This window comes from Chiloscyllium plagiosum, chromosome 24, assembly GCF_004010195.1.
Source record: "Chiloscyllium plagiosum isolate BGI_BamShark_2017 chromosome 24, ASM401019v2, whole genome shotgun sequence".
Taxonomy (NCBI): Eukaryota; Metazoa; Chordata; class Chondrichthyes; order Orectolobiformes; family Hemiscylliidae; genus Chiloscyllium; species Chiloscyllium plagiosum.
Window position 1 is genome coordinate 51,176,956 of NC_057733.1, and position 19,390 is coordinate 51,196,345.

Sequence of the window (19,390 nt, forward strand, 5' to 3'; positions counted from 1 at the left end):
TCCCCCAAGTCCCTCCTCCCTACCTTTTATCTTAGCCTGCTTGGCACACCCTCCTCATTCCTGAAGAAGGGCTTATGCCTGAAACGTCGATTCTCCTGCTCCTTGGATGCTGCCTGACCTGCTGCGCTTTCCCAGCTACACATTTTTCAGGTCTGATCTCCAGCATCTGCAGTCCTCACTTTCTCCTAGATCTCTGCAAATGCCTTGATACTTGTTACTGTTACTGGCTGTGGACAAAATTTATTGGGACTGAGTTTGAAAGACTACTGGTTGGAACTGCAGAGTCAGTTCCACACGTACGTTCTTTCACAACTCAGGAGGCATCAAGTGAAAGATTCAGTCCTTTAGGGCTGCCTACCACAGTCACTTGTCTGTCTGTCTTCAATGAGGATGAATAGCAATTTTACAGTTAAATGAGGAGCTAAAACAAAATGCTGTGAAAAGCCGCAATGTGAGCAAGGTGAATGACATCAGCAAACAAGGAGAGAACCACCAAAGGATTAGAGAGGCAGGAATGACATTACAATCTAGTTTATTGGACCCACTGAAGTTTCATTGGTGATAAAAAAAAATTCCACAAGTCCAAGATTTTCTTTAAATGTTTTGGTTTATGTGACTTTTTGCTTCTAATGTTTTCAGAAATGACTCTTTGCTCTTTTTTTAGTATGTTGAGCAAAAGGACTTTGACCGCCATGGTCTGGAGCCTATTCCTCTGCTTCAACAAACCACATCTGGCCTGGCGTATCTGCACTCACTGAATATTGGTAAGTAGCAACTCCCTTCAGCAATTTAAAATGTCCTTGACACGCACAGCAGTGTACAATCAATATGTTGCTGTTTTATTCAGCCTTTGTGGTATACTCACATGCAGCCTCCTCAGTCTTGTAGTTTCAGTTGGACTGTGCTGTAGAAGTCTAACTCAAGAAGTCCGTATGGTCCCAAAGGCCTCGCTGTCATACCATCCTGATTATGGCTCATAGTTCTGTATTTCCTCTACAAGCAAAACATTTTCTTGGTTTCTACCTGACCAAACCCTTTCATTATTTTACAGACCTCTAGGAGGTTAACCCTCAGTCATTTTCCTTATGTTGGAAGTTCAGTATTCTTATCCTTGTAAGTTTTACTCTGCACGTTCTATGCTTTGATCTCTAAATTATAAAACTGTTGTAAAAATTGTGCACAATATTTTAGCTGAGCGGCAGTTCTGTGTCACATAAAAAATGTTTAGGAACTACTCATAGTCAGTAGAAAGAACCTTCTGAGTATTCCAACTTGTCTACTCAATCTGAAATGAGAACAGATGAAGGATCAAACATGGAGTCTTTCTGGTGTAAGAATTTCAACCTGTTGTGCATTAATGCTTTTGTCCACTATTGGAACAAAAACGTTTGCCTTGCAGTAATGGAACTATTGGACTGATGATTCAGATGTGCTTGCCTAACATTCCTACAAGTTAGCAGGCAACAGATTCAGTGTCAAGCATTATAAAATGTTAACTCTAAGTGGGTGCAGTTGTCTAATTATTCTTGAGCCAGCAGTCCAGGCAAATGTCAGAAGTTCACATGCCACTGTGACAAGTGATGTAACTGTATTCAGCAGTTGGTATCTTGTGGTACAAAGTCTGCAAAAAGCAACTATCAGCCTCTCACCTTTTAGCATGGGATCTCCTATGTGGTCTATTCATTATTCTTTCTGACACAAGTCACTGCAGATTGGTATAATTGTGCTGGTATCAAGTGGCATTTAAAAATTTTATTCATGTGAGTATTACTGGCTAGGCTGACATTTGACACATAGGCAGAGTTTGATACGGCTGACTTCATAGTGCAGCTGAGAGTCCAACACAACTTTATTGACCTGCACGTCTGCCAGACCAGGCAAAGGTGGTATCTTCCTTTCCCAACTGGTTACTCATTAGCTAATTAAGTTTTCACAACAGTCTGATTACTTCATAGTAATTTTTTTGCAAATGCTCATTTTCTTTACATTTCAGGATTTTAAATTCTCAAACTACTAGAGTGAGTTTGTTGTGTTCTTTAAATTATTTGACCTGTAAACTACATTGCTATATCCATGTACAACTTGATTCTACAATGTTCTTTTGGAAAAAAAAAGTGTGGCTTGAATACTTCACTGAACCTTTATCATGTCTACTATTTACCATTGTGTTGTCACTTGATTCTAAGTCCAAAAGTCTGATTAGTTCACAGAGACCTGAAACCACACAACATCTTAATCTCAATGCCTAACGCCCATGGGAGAGTGAAAGCCATGATCTCTGACTTTGGTCTTTGCAAGAAGCTAGCAGTGGGCAGACACAGCTTCAGCCGCAGATCTGGAGTGCCTGGCACAGAAGGTTGGATTGCACCAGAAGTGCTAAATGAAGATTGCAAGGCAAATCCGGTGAGTTAGCGATTGGGGCTGACACTGCCAGTTGTAGTTACTCTGATAGCTTCCAATTCCCAGAGTCTAGAGAGAATTGGAAAGAATAATTTGGAGTACAGGAACATGAGTGGTCTGAATTGGTGTCTCCTATGGAAAATTATTGTCGTCATCATCAGACCGTTTAAATTGTTTTGTTATACTAAGATTTTTTGAACATCCCCAGTAATCAATAAGGTAAGATGGCTATATCCCCCATTTGAGCTACTCATTATACAGTTTATGCAATTCTCATTGTTCACTTTTACAAGCAGAAAGCACAGGGTTGGTTCAGAGGCAAAAAGGATTCAATCCCCACTTTATCTTGTTCAGGGTATCAACCCTGCCGCTTTTCCTCAAAAGGATTGAGATTTTTTTAAAAGTTAGAATCCAAGCAATCTGTTGGCGAACTTGTTCTGGTTGTTGTATTTGAGTGCTAGTAAGATATTTATCATGAATTTGTTCATGGCTAATTGATTACTGATGTTAGAGCTTGGTAGTGAGATTGTGTGTTTTTCTTTATTAATGGGATGTTCACTTTGCTGGCTCGTTATTGCGAATCCCTAATTGCCCAGAGAGTAGTTAAGAGTCCAGTACATCACTTTCGATCTCCAGTCACTCCTCGTCAGACCAAGTAAGGATGACTCGATGAAGTCAGTGAACCTGAAAAGGTTTTTCTGACAATTGATAATGGTTAGACTATTAGGCAGGCTTTTAATTCCAGATTTTCATTTAATTGAATTTCACCATCTGCCTTTGTGGGTTTTGAATCCATGTCCCCAGAATATTCTGTCTCTGTCCCTCTCTGGAAATCAAATTTTATTGCTGGACATTGGTCAGCAATTCTACAACCCAATGCACTCAACATACAGTGTATCTGAAAATTCAGGATGACTTAATTAAGCACTGCAGATTCTCCCTGAGTTCCTGCACTGTGTAAAGACATAAATGTAACTGTTTTAATTTATAAAATTTAAAACTGAACAATTAATACGTTGTTCCTTTCTCCAGATATTGTCTGTTTGCTGTATATTTCTAGCATTTTCTTATTTCAGATTTTCAGCAGTTGCTGTTTTTATTTTTTTTAATCAAGGTATTTCAGCTCCGCTCAGCTCATTTAAAACGGCTGCCTCCAAGATAGCGGGTAGCTCAGCCATATCGAATGAGAGAAATGCAGAAACTGATGATAATATTAATTAGCAAACCGTTTTCAGCATTGAACAAGATTATCTGGTTACTGAAATTGAACAGAGAAAGATTTTGAATTTTTCAAGCATGTTGTTACAGAGTATTTGAATCTGTTTCATTCTTTAAAGCAATTATTTATTTGTTTGTCCTCAGACATGTGCAGTGGATATTTTCTCTGCTGGTTGTTTGTTCTACTACGTGATTTCAGAAGGCAATCACCCATTTGGAAAGGCTCTGCAGCGACAAGCCAATATTTTATTGGGTGTCAGTAACCTTCAACATTTAAAGTGTGATGTACATGGTGAGTTTTAAAAAGATTTTTAAAAAGCCCCTGACCACCCGCCCCCCCCCCCCCCATACATATACGTATACACACGCACACACACGCGCGCGCCTCCTGCCAAGGGCAGTGGAGATTTATCATGTGATAATGTTACTTTCTATATTCTGGTTGATGCAGTCAGTATTTGGACTTACTCAGAAGCAGAATTAGAGTGCGTCACTGTGCTTAATTGTCACCCCTCTGTTAAAACTAAAGGAAGAATTGCATTAATTTTCTAGACAGGTCTGCTTAAAATTACACAAGACAACAGGCATTAGTCAGCAACAAAAGTTCTTTTGAAAGAGTAACAGCCATTTTTTTCACTTAAATAACTATCACCCTAAGCATACATTCTTGGACTAATGCATTTCCATTGCATCAGTATAAAGTGGGAAAATTTTAACCAGGGATTACTAACCTTTTTATTGCATCGCAGATCTCAGTTTCGAATTTAACATTATTAGTTGTTATTTGCACCTACCGCACACCTGAAAGGTCTGATTCTATTTCTTCAATTGTGCATTCAGATCAATCCCTTCCTTCAGCAATCTCGTGCCAGACACGTTTGACTGTTGCTTGATGAGCTTGTCATTCGTTGTGTATTTCTGTCTCTTTCTAGCGGATATTATTGCTCACGACTTAATTAAGGAAATGATAAACATGGACCCACAGAAACGTCCGTCTGCAAAGTGTGTGCTGAAAAATCCTTTCTTTTGGAGTCTTGAGAAACAGCTTCAGTTTTTCCAGGTTTGTTTATTTTCCCTTGCATGAGCACATTCCTTCCACTGTTGTCTTCAAATTTTCTTTGCTAGATGCTTAATACTGTTGATTTCAAAGAGAAAAGAGTATTTAGAAGACATTACTTGCAAGGGATAAGTACCTTTATGGAGTGCCTTCCCTGCATTTTCAAACTTTTATTCCTGCCTGTCTGTCTGAGAGGGGTAGATGTTTTTGGCAATTCGCTCCTTTGCTGCATCATGAGCAGCTTATTGGTTAGGGAAGAATCTTTATTTTAAAGGGATTATGTATTAACTGTTGTAAGTGTGAATCCAAAGGCTGTTCAGTCTGCTTGTGCATCTGTAGATTGGTGGTTTTTAATTTTCTCTTTTACATTTTCATTTTCTTTTCTTGCCATCTCCTTTCCGGAGCTCAGATTGTGCTCCTCTACTTCCTCCAGTCATGATCAAACTTATTTCAAACTTAGAGGTTAGAGAGCTTTGTTTAAACCTGCTCTTACCCAGAGTTTGGGTGTTGTCATCAGTTTAATGAGCTGAAGTATCAGCCAGTTATTATTTCACCTCCTTCCCTGACGTTGAGTGTAGGAAGTCCAGTCAGAGAGCTTCCACTGTCTCTAGCTGAGATCACTTAACACTGCAGAGACAGGAAAACCTTTCTATAGTACTCAGTACTGAGCTAAGTAATCCTACAACAGAGTTGAGTGGATGAACCATCTGTTATCTCCTCCTAAAGCCACCAGCATCATAGGTGCCAGTCTTTAGCCATTTTGATTACTCCGTGTTATATTGAGAAATTGCTGAATACGGTGGATACTGCAAAGATTGGCTAGTTTGTGCTGCCAGCAGCATGGGTTTGATTCCTGCAGTGGCTGAGATTACCATGACTGACTCGACTTCTTAACCTCTTTCCTTGCTATGAGGTATGGTGACCCTCGCGTTAAACCACTACCAGTCATTTCTCTCTAACGAGAGAGCAGCCGATGGTTCACTGGGACTGTGATGATTTTACAGAACCTGAACAACTTGCCAAATAGTACCAATGGTTTATCCTTCAGAACTTGCTGCACTCCTGTGGCAGCTCAGCCGTAATATTAACACCTACGTGGCAGTGAAAAAAATTATCCAGATATGTCCCATTGACAAAAGAAAAAAAAACTAAATCCAATCCAGCCAATTACTACCCCGTTAGCCTGCTTTCAATCATCAGGAACATGGAGTCATAGAGACGTACAGTACGGAAACAGACCCTTCGATCCAAGTCGTCCATGCCGACCAGATATCCCAACCCAATCTAGTTCCACCTGCCAACTCTTGGCCCATATCCCTCCAAAGTCTTCTTATTCATATACCCATCCAAACGCCTTTTAAATGTTGTAATTGCACCAGCCTCCACCATTTCCTCTGGCAGCTCATTCCATACATGTACCACTCTCTGCGTGAAAATGTTGCCACTTAGAGGTCCCTTTTATATCTTTTCCATCTCACCCTAAAGCTATTCCCTCTAGTTCTGGACTTTCCCACTCCAGGGAAAAGACTTTGCCTATTTATCCGATCCATGCCCCTCAGAATTTTATAAACTTCTATAAGGTCTCCCCTCAGCCTGTGACGCTCCAGAAAAAACAGCCCTACCCTATTCAGCCTCTTCCCTAAAGCTCAAATCCTCCAACCCTGGCAACATCCTTGTAAATCTTTTCTGAACCTTTTCAAGTTTCACAACATCCTTCTGATAGGAAGGAGACCAGAATTGCACGCAATGTTCCAACAGTGGCCTAACCAACATCCTGTACAGCTGCAAAATGACCTCCCAACTCCTGTACTCAATACTCTGACCAATAAGGAAAGCATATCAAACGCCTTCTTCACTATCCTATCTACCTGCGACTCCACTTTCAAAGAGCTATGCACCTGCGCTCCAAGGCTCTTTGTTCAGCAACACTCTGTAGGACCTTACCATTAAGTGTATAAGTCCTGCTAAGATTTGCTTTCCCAAGATGCAGCACCTTGCATTTATCTGAATTAAACTCCATCTGCCATTTCTCAGCCCATTGGCCCATCTGGTCCAGATCCTGTTGTAATCTGAGGTAACCTTCTTCGTTGTCCACTGCACCTCCAATTTTGGTGTCATCTGCAAACTTACTAACTATACCTCACATGCAAATCATTTATATAAATGACGAAAAGTAGTGGACCCAGCATTGATCCTTGTGACACTCTACTGGTCACAAATCTCCAGTCGGAAAAACAACCCTCCACCACCACCCTCTGTCTTCTACCTTTGAGACTGTTCTGTATCCAAATGGCTCATTCTCCCTGTATTCCATGAGATCTAACCTTCCTAACCAGTCTCCCATGGGGAACCTTGTCGAACACCTTGCTGAAGTCCGTATAGATCATGTCTACCGCTCTGCCCTCATCAATCCTCTTTGTTACTTCTTCAAAAAACTCATTCAAGTTTGTGAGACATGATTTCCCACGCACAAAGCCATGTTGACTATCCCTAATCAGTTCTTGCCATTTGAAAGACATGTACATCCTGTCCCTCTGGATTCCCTCCAACAACGTGCCCACCACTGACATCAGGCTCACTGGTCTATAGTTCCCTGGCTTGTCCTTACCACCTTTCTTAAACAGTGGCACCATGTTAGCCAACCTCCAGTCTTCTGGCACCTCACCTATGAATATCAATGATACAGATATCTCAGCAAGGTGCCCAGCAATCACTTCCCTAGCTTCCCACAGAGTTCAAGGGAACATCTGATCAGCTCCTGGGATTTATCCACATTGGTGTTTCAGGGCATCAGCACTTGCTCCTCTGTAATGTGGACATTTTTCAAGATGTCACCAACTACTTCCCTACATTCTATACCTTCCATGTCCTTTTCCACAGTAAACACTGATGCAAAATACTTGTTTAGTATCTTCCCCCATCTCCTGCAGCTCCACACAAAGGCTGTCTTGCTGATCTTTGAGAGGCCCTTTTCTCTCCCTAGTTACCCTTTTGTCCTTTATGTATTTGTAATGATGGAAGTGATTGTTGACAAGTGCTTTCAAATAGCATTGACTTAGCAGTGAGTCCACTGAAACTCAGTTTGGGTTCTACCAGGGTTACTAGGTTCCTGACCCCATTGCAACTCTGGTCCAAATATAGTCAAAAAAGCTGAACTCGAGGTGAGCTGAGAGTGCCTTTGACATCAAGGCCACATTTGACTGGGTGTGCCATTAAAGAGCACTAGCAAAACTGGAGTCAATGGAAATCATTTAGGAAAACTCTCCACTAGGCAGTGTCATATATATCTAGGAAGATGGTTATGGTTGTTGGAGGATAATCATCTCGGCTCCAGGACATCTCTGAAGAACTTCTTCAGGCCAGTATCCTATGCCAAACCATTTTTAGCTGCTTCATTTATGATCTTCCTCCATTGTCAGATCAGAAATCAGGATGTTGACCATTGTTTGTGCAATATTCAGCATCATTTATGATTCCTCATACTGAAGCAGTTCATGCCTCCATATACAGCAAGGCCTGGACCACACCCCAGCCTGGGGAGATAAGTGGCAAGCAGCATTCATGTCACAAGATCTGGTAATGGCCATCTACAAGAGAAAATCTAACCATTTCCCTTCAATGTCCGATGCCATTGCCATTATCGAAATCCTGGGTGCTAGCAGAAGCTGAAGTGGATCAGCAATGTAAATAGTGTGCCTGTAATAGTTGGTTAGAGGCTGGGAATTCCATGGCGTAACTCACCAGCTGAATCCCTATAGCCTCTCAACTATCTGCAGGTCACGAATGTGATGGAATTCTGCCCACTTGTCTGGATGGACGTATCTCCAACTGAACTCAATCTTGACACCATCCAGGACAAGGCTGCCGTCTTGACACCATCCAGTACTTGCAACTTCTATTCTCTCCGCTGCTGACAAATATGTGATAGCAGTGTATACCACATAGAAAGTGCACTCATGAGTTCACCAAGCTCCTTCCAAATTTATGACCTTTACCTCCTCAAAAAACAAAAGCAACAAATGCTTGGGAACAGTGCAAGCTCCCTTCCAACCCCACCCCGTCCTGACTCTCAGCTGTATCACTGTTCCTCCACTCTCACTGGTTCAAAATCACTTTGGGAATTCCCTTTCTAAAGGGTGCACTATGGGTGTGTCAGACTCCCTCTTTCCCTCCCTCTCCAGAAAGTGATTGTAGCTGCCAAATCATCAGGGTACAAGAGAACCTTTTGAGTCTTTAAATGGCGAGTGTAAAGGCAGAAAAGGTACGTTGTTGAAATCTGTAGAGAGGAAAGATTCCATTTCTGTTACAACCGACAAACACAGCATGACCTTAGGAATCATGTCGGGTCTTGTAATTGTGGGTTAATCATTGCAGGATGTCAGTGATCGAATAGAAAAGGAGCCTCTGGATGGACCAATAGTACGAGAACTGGAGAGAGGTGGGCGAAGTGTTGTTCAAGGTGACTGGAAAGAGCACATCACTGTACCTCTGCAGACAGGTGAGCAGCTCATGTGGCTGAATGACATTATGCTGATTCATTCTCTCTCATGATTCAAGAATGAATGTACTCACTGCTAACCCTGTGCTGGTGAGATGGGCAATAGGTGTATAAAATCAGTGGCCTGGTATTGTCATTGGGAACTGTTAATTTTTACAATGCTGTCAGTTATTTATTGTATCTTTACAAAAGAAAATGAATCATGTGAAGTTATTGTTTTACATGCTCAGGGAAGGAGGAAATAAGATTTGCAAAGAATATGTTTGTGCAAATCTTTTGTAATTAAGCCTTCACCTAAAATCTGACTCCTTGCTCAGCGTGAGTCACTCAGTGTGTCTTGAAATTCTGTTCATGTTCCTGTTAATATCCGCAGACATCTCCTTCAGATTCTCTTCTGCTTTTTTAATCATAAAATCCCTGCAGTGCAGAAGCAGGCTTTTCTACCCATCAAGTCCACACTGAACTTCCGAAGAGCATCCCATCCAGACCCATGATCCTACCCTGTCCCCATAACCCTGCATTTCACATAGGAAATCCACCCAACTTACACATCCCTGAATATGATGGGTAGTTTAGCATGGCCAATCCACCTCACCTGCACATCTTTGGACTGTGGGAGGAAACCCATGCAGACACCAGGAGGCGTGCAGACTCCACTCAGACAGTCACCCCAGGGTGGATTCAAACCCAAGTCCCTCGTGCTGTGAGGCAGCAGTGCTAACCGCTGAGCCACTGTGCAATCCCATTCTTCTCAAATGAAAGTTGTCCCAACCTTTACCTTGTTCATTTCTAGTTGGGTCGCGTGTGGGTGCACAGAGATTGCAGTCTCTGTACTTTGTGGTTGCTGTTCGAATGTGGAACTCTCAAAGCCAGTCTGGATTTTAATGAGGTCAGTGGATTTGACTGAAGAGGTTCTCCTGCCTTTCTCATTCAGTCAGCTATCTGCCCCACCTTGTGATGGAGGAATCTGTGACCTGCAGCAGCCTGGTGTAGGGGCAATTTGGCAGGGATGCAGCTTATTCAGTGGCACAGCAAGATATTTGTTGTCCTAGTAATTTTCTTATCAGCCTTTTTAAAGGAATTATAGAATTCAGTGCCACAGACGAAGCAGTTTTCCCATTGTGCCTTTTCCAGTTCTTGAAAGCACCAGTCCCAATTGACAGACTTCTCTGTTCTTCCTTCATATCTCCCAAAATACTGCTAGATTAATGTTTTCGTTTGATTTCCATTTGAAAATTGGCCTTGAATCGAGTATCCCAGTCATTTTGGAACATGGCTGTTGTGTATATCATCTGCATCTGATCATTCTGATCCTTGTCTCGGAATCTGTCAAACATGATCTGACAGCACAAGCTCAAGTTTCAGTTTCCATTTGCCTTATGATCTTTATTCCAAAAATGTATAGGTTAGGTGTTGGATGAAGGGGTAAATGTAGGGGAATGGGTCTGGGTGGGTTGAGTTTCGGCAGGTCAATGTGGACTTGTTGGGCCGAAGGGCCTGTTTCCACACTGTTAGTAAACTAATTTAATCTAAAACTGTATAAGGTTCACTAGTCTATGGCTAGGAAGCTGGGAAGAATTGCATGAAGCAAGTGCTTTTTCACAAAGTAACTTTTTTTTGCAGATCTTAGAAAATTTCGATCTTATAAAGGGAGCTCAGTGCGAGATCTCCTGCGAGCAATGCGGAATAAGGTAATTATACCAATTTTTTCAAGATCTATCATTCTGATCCCTTGTAAAATTGCTAATAATTCTTGTAAATATTACATATGTGCATTATTTGGGTCTCTGTCAGTCAGGTGAAGTGTTATTACCTGTAAATGTAATGGCAGTCAATGGTAACCTAGCCTGTTCATTGCTCAGGGATGTGTTGCAGTTGACCTGCCATCTCCACAAGACACCATTTTGTTTGGACACGTGGAGAAGGGCAGAGAGAACCTTGATAGAAGAAACCTCTAAAAGCAAATGAACTAATTCTTGAATTAGTAAATGACATGCTCCAACTACAGGCTGTGACATAGCTGTATTACTGAATATGGTATGGTACAGAGGGAGGCGATTTGGCCTATTTTGTTGGCACCAGCATTTTAAAAGATGCCTCGTTACCGAGAGCATACCCTCTGCTTTTTCCCAATGTGCTTATACACTGTATCTATCCAAATAACCATCCAGTGCCACCCTGAATGTTTCTAATGAACCTATCTCCACCCATTTCCAAGTCATACAGGGATGAAAATTGTGTGCAGGGATACATGGAAAGGGCAGGAGATTGGCTCCACGTCATTGAACCAGTGTAAGCACCATGGATTGGATGGCCTCCTGCACTCAAGCAATCCTGTAATTCTATAAGCTACTCGCTGTGTGAAAAAAGTTTATTTTCACACAACACCCTTGTTTCTTTTTCACAACTTCAGTTTCCATTCACTCCGCCACCTTGGCACCACGCCTAAGTCCTAGGTTCTGGAATTCCCAGGCACCATTTAAATGCAAGTTATTGACATCTTGCATATTACTGAATGGATTTGATAGGGAGAAGCTGTTCCCACTTGAAAAAGAGCAGGAGGACACAGATTTAAAAGGCTGGAATGAGGAAGCACAAAGTCCATGGAAGGTTGCAGGGCTGAAGGTGGTTACAGAGATAACCAAGGATGAGAGCATGCAGAATGTTATAATCAAGTTTGTGAATTTCACATTTGAGGCACTGTAGAGTAGTGGGGGACAGCGGAATGGAGGTCCGCCAACTTGGAGATGAGTTACAGGACTTGATGTGAGGTAGAATGCGGGCATGAGAATTCTGGATGAGCGAAAGCTTGTGGATGGGAGATGGAATGTTGGCCAGAGAGCACTGGATTGTTGTAGTCAGGAAGGGATGTCATTGGAAGTGTTTCATCACTAGATGGCTGCGTGAGCTGGTGGCAGTGGGTAGTCTTGATGTGAAAAGGATATGAGTTAAAGAGTAACCATGGACATGCTGAGGTTCAGGCTGTTGTTATACTGTCAGGAAAGTTCACGAGAACCCAAAGAGAAATTTGTCTCTGTTGCAAACTGCAAATGTGCGATACTATAAACTACCCCTTGTCAGTGCTATTGAGTAAACAAAACCATGTCCCTAAATGGGACTACTCTGCATTCTTCTGGTGAATGACCCAGAACAGAGCTTCCCAAACTAGTGGCTAACAATAACAGCTGGCATGGAGCTCTGACTTAGAGATAGCAGCTGCTTGGTCACTTGAGGTGCTTGGATTTTTCTGTCGTGGGTGTGGCCTTCCTGGTCAGTCCTTCAGGCCTGATTCATTTTCTGGAAAATCCAAGTGGAAGTCTTTAATCTCTGCAGTTCAAGCAGCCTCCCTCCCTACAGTCTCACCATGCCTCTGCCATTCTCTCGGATTTCATCCAGAATCCTCAATCCATTCCAGCAGCTCACCTCGAACACCATGGGCCCTCACCTTGCTCAGCAGCCTCCCTTGTGGCACCTTATCAAAGGCCTTTTGAAAGTCTAGATAGACCACATCCACTGGGTTTCCCTGGTCTAACCTACTTGTTACCTCTTCAAAAAATTCCAACAGGTTTGTCAGGCATGACCTCCCTTTACTAAATCCATGTTGACTTGTTCTAATCAGACTCTGCTCTTCCAAGAATTTAGAAACCTCATCCTTAATGATGGATTCTAGAATTTTACCAACAACCGAGGTTAAGCTGATTGGCCTATAATTTTCCATCTTTTGCCTTGATCCTTTCTTGAACAAGGGGGTTACAACAGCCATCTTCCAATCATCCGGGACCTTTCCTGACTCCAGTGACTCTTGAAAGATCTCAACCAATGCCTCTGCTATTTCCTCAGCCACCTCCCTCAGAACTCTAGGGTGTATCCCATCGGGGCCAGGAGATTTATCAATTTTAAGAATTTTTAACATTTCTAGCACTATCTCTTTCGTAATGGCAACCATACTCAACTCAGCCCCGTGACACCCTTTAATTTTTGGGATATTACTCATGTCTTCCACTGTGAAGACTGACGCAAAGTACTTGTTAAGTTCTCCTGCTATTTCCTTATCTCCCATCACTAGGCTTCCTGCATCAGTTTGAAGTGGCCCAATGTCTACTTTTGCCTGTCGTTTGTTTCTTATGTACTGAAAGAAACTTTTACTATTATTTCTAAAATTTCTGGCTAGCCTACCTTCATATTTGATCCTCTCCTTTCTTATTACACTCTTTGTTATCCTCTGTTTGCTTTTGTATCCTTCCCAATCTTCTGATTTCCAACTGTTCTTAGACACTTTATAGGATCTCTCATTTCCTTTAATACATTTCCTGACTTCCTTTGTCAGCCAAGGTTGTCTAATCCCTCCCCGGTTAATCTTTCTTTTCTTGGGAATGAACCTCTGTACAGTGTCCTCAATTATACCTACAAACTCCTGCCATTTTTGCTCTACTGTCTTCCCGGTTAGCCTCTGCTTCCAGTCTATTTTAGTCAGTTCCTCTCTCATGCCCTCATAATTACCTTTATTCAACTGTAACACCATTACATCCGATTTTGCCTTCTCCCTTTCAAACTCCAGACTGAACTCTATCATATTATGGTCGCTACTTCCTAAGGGTTCCCTTACTTCAAGATCTTTTATAGAATCTGGTTCATTGCAAAGCACTAGGTCCAGAATAGCCTGCTCTCTTGTGGGCTCCATGACAAGCTGTACCAAAAAGCCATCCTGTAAGCATTCCATGAATTCCCTTACTTTAGATCCACTAGCAACATTATTTACCCAGTCCACCTGCAATTATGTTTTTTTTGCCTTTGTGGTTCCTCAATCCCACCCACACAGACTCCACATCATCCGACGCTATGTCATTCAATACCATAGATTTAATTTTGTTCTTAACTAACAAGGCAACCCCACCCCCTCTGCCCACCTCTCTGTCTTTTCGATAAGTTGAAAAACCATGCCAGTCCTGACTCCCCTGTAACCAAGTCTCTGTGATGCCTACTACATCATAATCATTCACTATTATCTGTGCCATTAGTTCATCGGCTTTGATATGAATGCTACGAGCATTCAGGTAAAGTGCCTTAATGCTAACTTCCTTATCATTAGAGATGCTGGAAGTCATATGTCCTAAGTTATCCTTGCTTTTTACTGCACAGCAAGTCAGGCAGCGTCCGAGGAACAGGAAAATCGACGTTTCGGGCAAAAGCCCTTCTTTAGGAATGGAGTGAACAGTTAACCCAAGTCGACACCCACTCGAAATGTGTCACTCAGGTGCGACATGTGGGGGCGTGGCCCAGCACTGACAGGCCTGGATTCTCTCTCAAGGCCTGTTTTACGTAATAAGTCTGCCCCTCCCCTAAGACTTTATAAAATTTCACCATCAACCTGTCACTTATTCTGAAATTTGAAAACTTTTGAATTCTGAAAAACAGCTGGTCCTGACAATTTCGGATAAAGGACCGTGTACCTGAACTAACAATCTGCACACTTGCTGCAATAAGCAATATATTTACGTGTGTCTGCTTAATATTTTTCACGATGTACTGTTTACATTTCTGCATACACATGATATGTCAAAGGAATTTGATTTCTATTGATTATGAGACATTTTTAGTACAGATAACATTGCAAGACTGAGTATGGTGTAAAACCAGATACAATTTGTAACAGGGCCTACTGACAATAACTTTTACCTTCTGTGGCAGGAAATAGGTTTTCCCCTTCACTTTTGGTTTCAGACAATTTTCCAGCTCTCAACAAGACTTCTGCAAAGTTCTCCAGAGCACTGTATTGATAACTAGTGTAGTTTACTTCATTCTGCATGAGAGAAAATATATATTAGAACATCACGAATTTAAATGAACAAAATTAAATTACTGCCTACTCCTACCAAACTATCCTGTTGATTTAATGTGTAAAGAATACTTCATTTTGAAGAATCAACACAACCCTTCTCACTTGCTTTTTCAAATGAGTACGTTAGAAACTATGAGGGAGTGACTAGATCCTACAAGGAGGTGCATTTTAATTGCCAGGATACACCTGTGTGAAGTTTCACCATCAAAAATTGCAAAGAACAACTAGCAGTGTTTGGAAAATGAATCAATATCATTGACAAGGGAAAAAGATCAAAAGCAGACAAGGTTGGAGATTTGTGTTATTAAACAGTATGCTAGCTTTATGAGGCTCCTCCACTCCTGAACTATAGAAGATGACTGAATTGGTCATCCTGAACTCGGCTTGTTCACCTTCTGATGGCAGTCTGGTTACAGGGCACTGAGGCTCCTCCACTCCTGAACTATAGAAGATGACTGAATTGGTCATCCTGAACTCGGCTTGTTCACCTTCTGATGGCAGTCTGGTTACAGGGCAGATTGACAACCCAGCAATGAGGAATCTGGAGCACCATGAACCTTGGAGTAAAATATGCCACTACCGGTTAATGGATTTATTGGTTCGTTGATCAGTTTTGTAAGTGAGATTTATAGATGTTTTGTGAGTGTTCGCCCAGCCTCACTTCATTCTCTCCCCGCTTCTAGTATCTGGTCTTCGAGTTTGGGGCATGATGGTGCCTTTCTCTTCCAGTGAAGTGCCTGGTCTCCCTCTGGCAGTCAGTCTGTCACTGACAGATTAATTGAGAAATTAAACCCACGCCCCAGCCTCTCCTGGCTATTCATTCGATAATCACAGATTCCGATCAGTTTTATTTTCAGTTTTATGAAACATGGAATTGCTTCATTGTGAGGACTGACAAACTGCCTAAGGTTTTATTCATTTCTCTGATTGCAAAGTGCCTTTTTTAAATTGCCTGAGTCCTATTAGTGTGCGCACGTATCAAATTTCATTTTATTGCTCTGTTGGATGTCTTGAGTTATTTTTAATTTGTTCATGGGATGTGGGCATCACTGGCTAGGCCAATGTTTATTGCAAAAAAAGCTATAAATAGTCTGCTGTGGATCTGGAGGCAACTTTCCTTCTCTAAAGGGCATTAGTGAACCAGATGGGGTTTTGTAACAATCCAGATGGCTTCTTTATGGTCATCACTAGGCTGCCATTTAATTCCGGATTTTTATTGAATTCACATTTCACTCTGGTGGGATTCGAACCAAGGGTTCTTATTTGCTGTCCAGCGGCATTATCACTGCACTATCACTTCCACCAGTGTGTGTAATGAGGAGACATGGATGTGTTGCTAGTTTGCAGAGCTAGGGGGCTTCTGTACAAAACAATGATGATCTTAGGTAATAAGAGTGTCTGACTGTACATCTAACGTTTACATATCTTGCATGTTTTATTTTCAGAAACACCACTATAGGGAACTGCCAGAGGAAGTGCAAGAAACTTTGGGTTCAGTCCCAGATGAATTTGTTTGTTATTTTACCTTCCGTTTCCCTCATCTATTACTCCACACATATTATGCCATGCAAATCTGCAGCCAGGAAAGACTATTTCATCCATACTACTACCAGGAGGCTGCAGAACCGAACCAGTTAGCCCTCTCAGTAACCGACAGCTTTATATAATCCAAAGGCGAAATCTATAAAACGAAAATTGTTTATTTTTAAAATGCATTCCAGCCATTGGCCTTTTTAGCACACGAGTACTAAAATACTATGTTTTGGTGACAGACATTTACTGATTGAAGAAGTTACCAAACTATTAAGTGCCTTTATAAAAGCTGTATATGGCCTGCAGGATATTCCAAGGCAAGCTCGTTCTCCAGTTTAAGGACCTGCAGTTTTATTGCCACTGCTACGTTTTTAATGCAAGAAAATATTTTCCTTGCAGGAAATTACTTCTTGTCTCACTTTTTAAAAAAAAACTGTGATTCTCCTTCTGCATTACCGTGGGCTGTTGCATGTTTCACTATTTCATGTGTCAGGGACCAACGTTAGAGGATATAAAGCATCTGTAACTCAAAAATTCCAAAGAAGGCATTTATTCACAGATGCTGGTCAAGCTCTGGGTTTTGCAAGGCCTTTTGCTTGAGTTTGGCTAGATCATGCTAAGACCGTTTGATTCATGTTATAAATATTGGAGCACTGACAACACCAATCTGTGGAATAGTTTGTCCATTACAACACGGAAAACTAATCAGTCCTGTCAGGAGAGTACGATGGCTCACTGTGTTCTTGGTTTATGGCACTGACACAATAATGGGGCAAAATGCAATGGATTCTGTTCTGAAAGCAAGGAAGGTGGAGAATGATTAACAGTTTATCAGTGGGAGAGTGGTTAGTCACACACAGCAAAATGCCTTGTTGAAAGCTATGCTTTCAGGTTTGGAACAGCACGATTTTATATTGGGGCATTTCTGGTATTTGTAGCTTTATGCCATTGTTCTATGTTTGCAATATTTTGTTTTTGATCTTGGAAGTCCAAATACTGAGCAGGAGTGATCAGATTATTGCATTACAGATTAATCAGTTGAATTTATAGAGTTTCACTCACACACTAACTGAGCACAGTTTCCAACAGCTCACATATAACATAATGTGCTGAAGCTTGATTGTCTGAATTACTCTATTTGCTCATTACAACAGAGGGCAGATGTATTTTGTGCTGTTTTGTTATGGAAATAGCAAGGTGAGTGCAGACACCATGTTTTGTCGACATTGCATTTTCTGCCCACCTTGAGTGAGAAATCACTGTCTTCGCAGATGAAATTTGTCTCCTGTTAAATGATGTCTCCTCTTTTATGTTTTCTGATTCTATCCCTACTACCTCTCCACTCCCACCCAGATCACGTGATCTCCAATACCATCGATCTGAGTGGAGAACCCAGCCAAGTGTTGTACACTTGGTAAAGTTGGGGGCGGCAGGGGGTGTGCGTGATGGCTAAGTACTTGGGTTCTGCTTAATGTGGTTTCCCGACAGCAGGACTGTGATCACAGATTTCTGTATTTTCATGGCACTTGCTACAAGAGCCCTGATATGACATGAAATGTTGCATTTAATTTAATCAGTTTACCAAAAAAAGTGTACTTGTGGTAGAAGCTCAGTATTTGGTACTTGCAAGGAAAATCATTATCTCACAAAACAATGCAGCCCATGTCAATTGTCAAAATAATTTTTTAAAAATGTGCTGATAATTAAATTTTAGTAACTTATTTATTTATTGGGGAGGGGGGGATTTACCTTTATATCTGATAGGTAATAGTTTTGATGTTTAATGTACATTTGAAACTGTTTCTGTATCCATCTTCAGTTTGAGGTGGTATGTGTATATCTGAGAGGTGGGATGAGGTGGCCGTTTTTGGAGAGTGTTAACTTTGTATTGGTTCTGAAAGAAGAGTGGCAAAAATAAGTTCAATGTCTTCATTTACAAAAAAAAAGTTTCAAATTGTGATTATATATGTTCCTTTTTTATTTTGACATTTGCACTAAAAGATTTGATCTGCCGTCCAGGTTACCCAGAAACTGGTTTAACCAGTTGATATAATTCCATAATACCTTGTTGAGTTTTATGATTATACATGCATCTTGTTTGTGCTTGGTTTTTGTTTTAAAATCTTGAAGAGTTACGATTTTAAAATCGAAAGTGCACTTTTTGAAATTATTTCACTTTACAAAGTAAGTCCCAAAGATATTGCTGCATTTCTCCATTTGCTGTTCCAAATATAATTTCTACTAATGATCAATTGCAGTGTTCCCACCAACATTGTCAGTTCCAGTCTTTAACCACAGTGAATTATTTTAAGGATGCAAAACACTTCAAGGCTGGGATTGATAATGAAGGACATCAACTAATTTGGTAAATGGAGTTGAGGTACAGAGCAACCATAATTAATTGAATGGTAGAATATGCCTGAGAGGGAAGAACATCCTCCTCCTTGTTACAATGATAGATAAAGGAAGCGAGCTAACTCCTTCCAGCCTCTCGGTCCACAACTAGCTTGCGACCCAATGCCCACCCGCAATGGCACAGCATCAATCCACCACATTGGTTGATTTACTTCTGTATACATTAAATCATTTTCTACTTGAAAAGTAATCTGGTTAATTCCATTTTTAACTGCAAGTATAATTGAAACAGAACATTCTTGATTCCCAGTGCGGAGAAGTCTGCTATTTACAAGTATCCTAATGGCGGTAATGTGGCATTAGTGGTTAGCATTCTAACTTTTTCTGTCTCACAAATGATAATTTTGTCCAATCTAAGTGCTTTTAATACTTTGTTTAAGGTTCCTGTGATTTCAGCAGAAATAAAATAGAATTGGGAATTTCCTATTGA

The 19,390-nt window shown here is 41.2% G+C and overlaps 1 protein-coding gene across 1 annotated transcript in view; it reads left to right on the forward strand.

The window, feature by feature from the left end:
• The window catches only part of LOC122562289 (serine/threonine-protein kinase/endoribonuclease IRE1-like), an 83,063-nt gene extending 63,673 nt beyond the window's left edge, over positions 1 to 19,390 (forward strand). Inside the window, exons 16-22 of the mRNA XM_043715094.1 lie at positions 665 to 764; positions 2,204 to 2,403; positions 3,763 to 3,910; positions 4,551 to 4,678; positions 9,050 to 9,173; positions 10,797 to 10,864; positions 16,458 to 19,390. Of these exons, the coding sequence (XP_043571029.1) occupies positions 665 to 764; positions 2,204 to 2,403; positions 3,763 to 3,910; positions 4,551 to 4,678; positions 9,050 to 9,173; positions 10,797 to 10,864; positions 16,458 to 16,679 (990 nt within the window). The 3' untranslated portion in view covers positions 16,680 to 19,390. The remainder of the gene's footprint in view (positions 1 to 664; positions 765 to 2,203; positions 2,404 to 3,762; positions 3,911 to 4,550; positions 4,679 to 9,049; positions 9,174 to 10,796; positions 10,865 to 16,457) is intronic.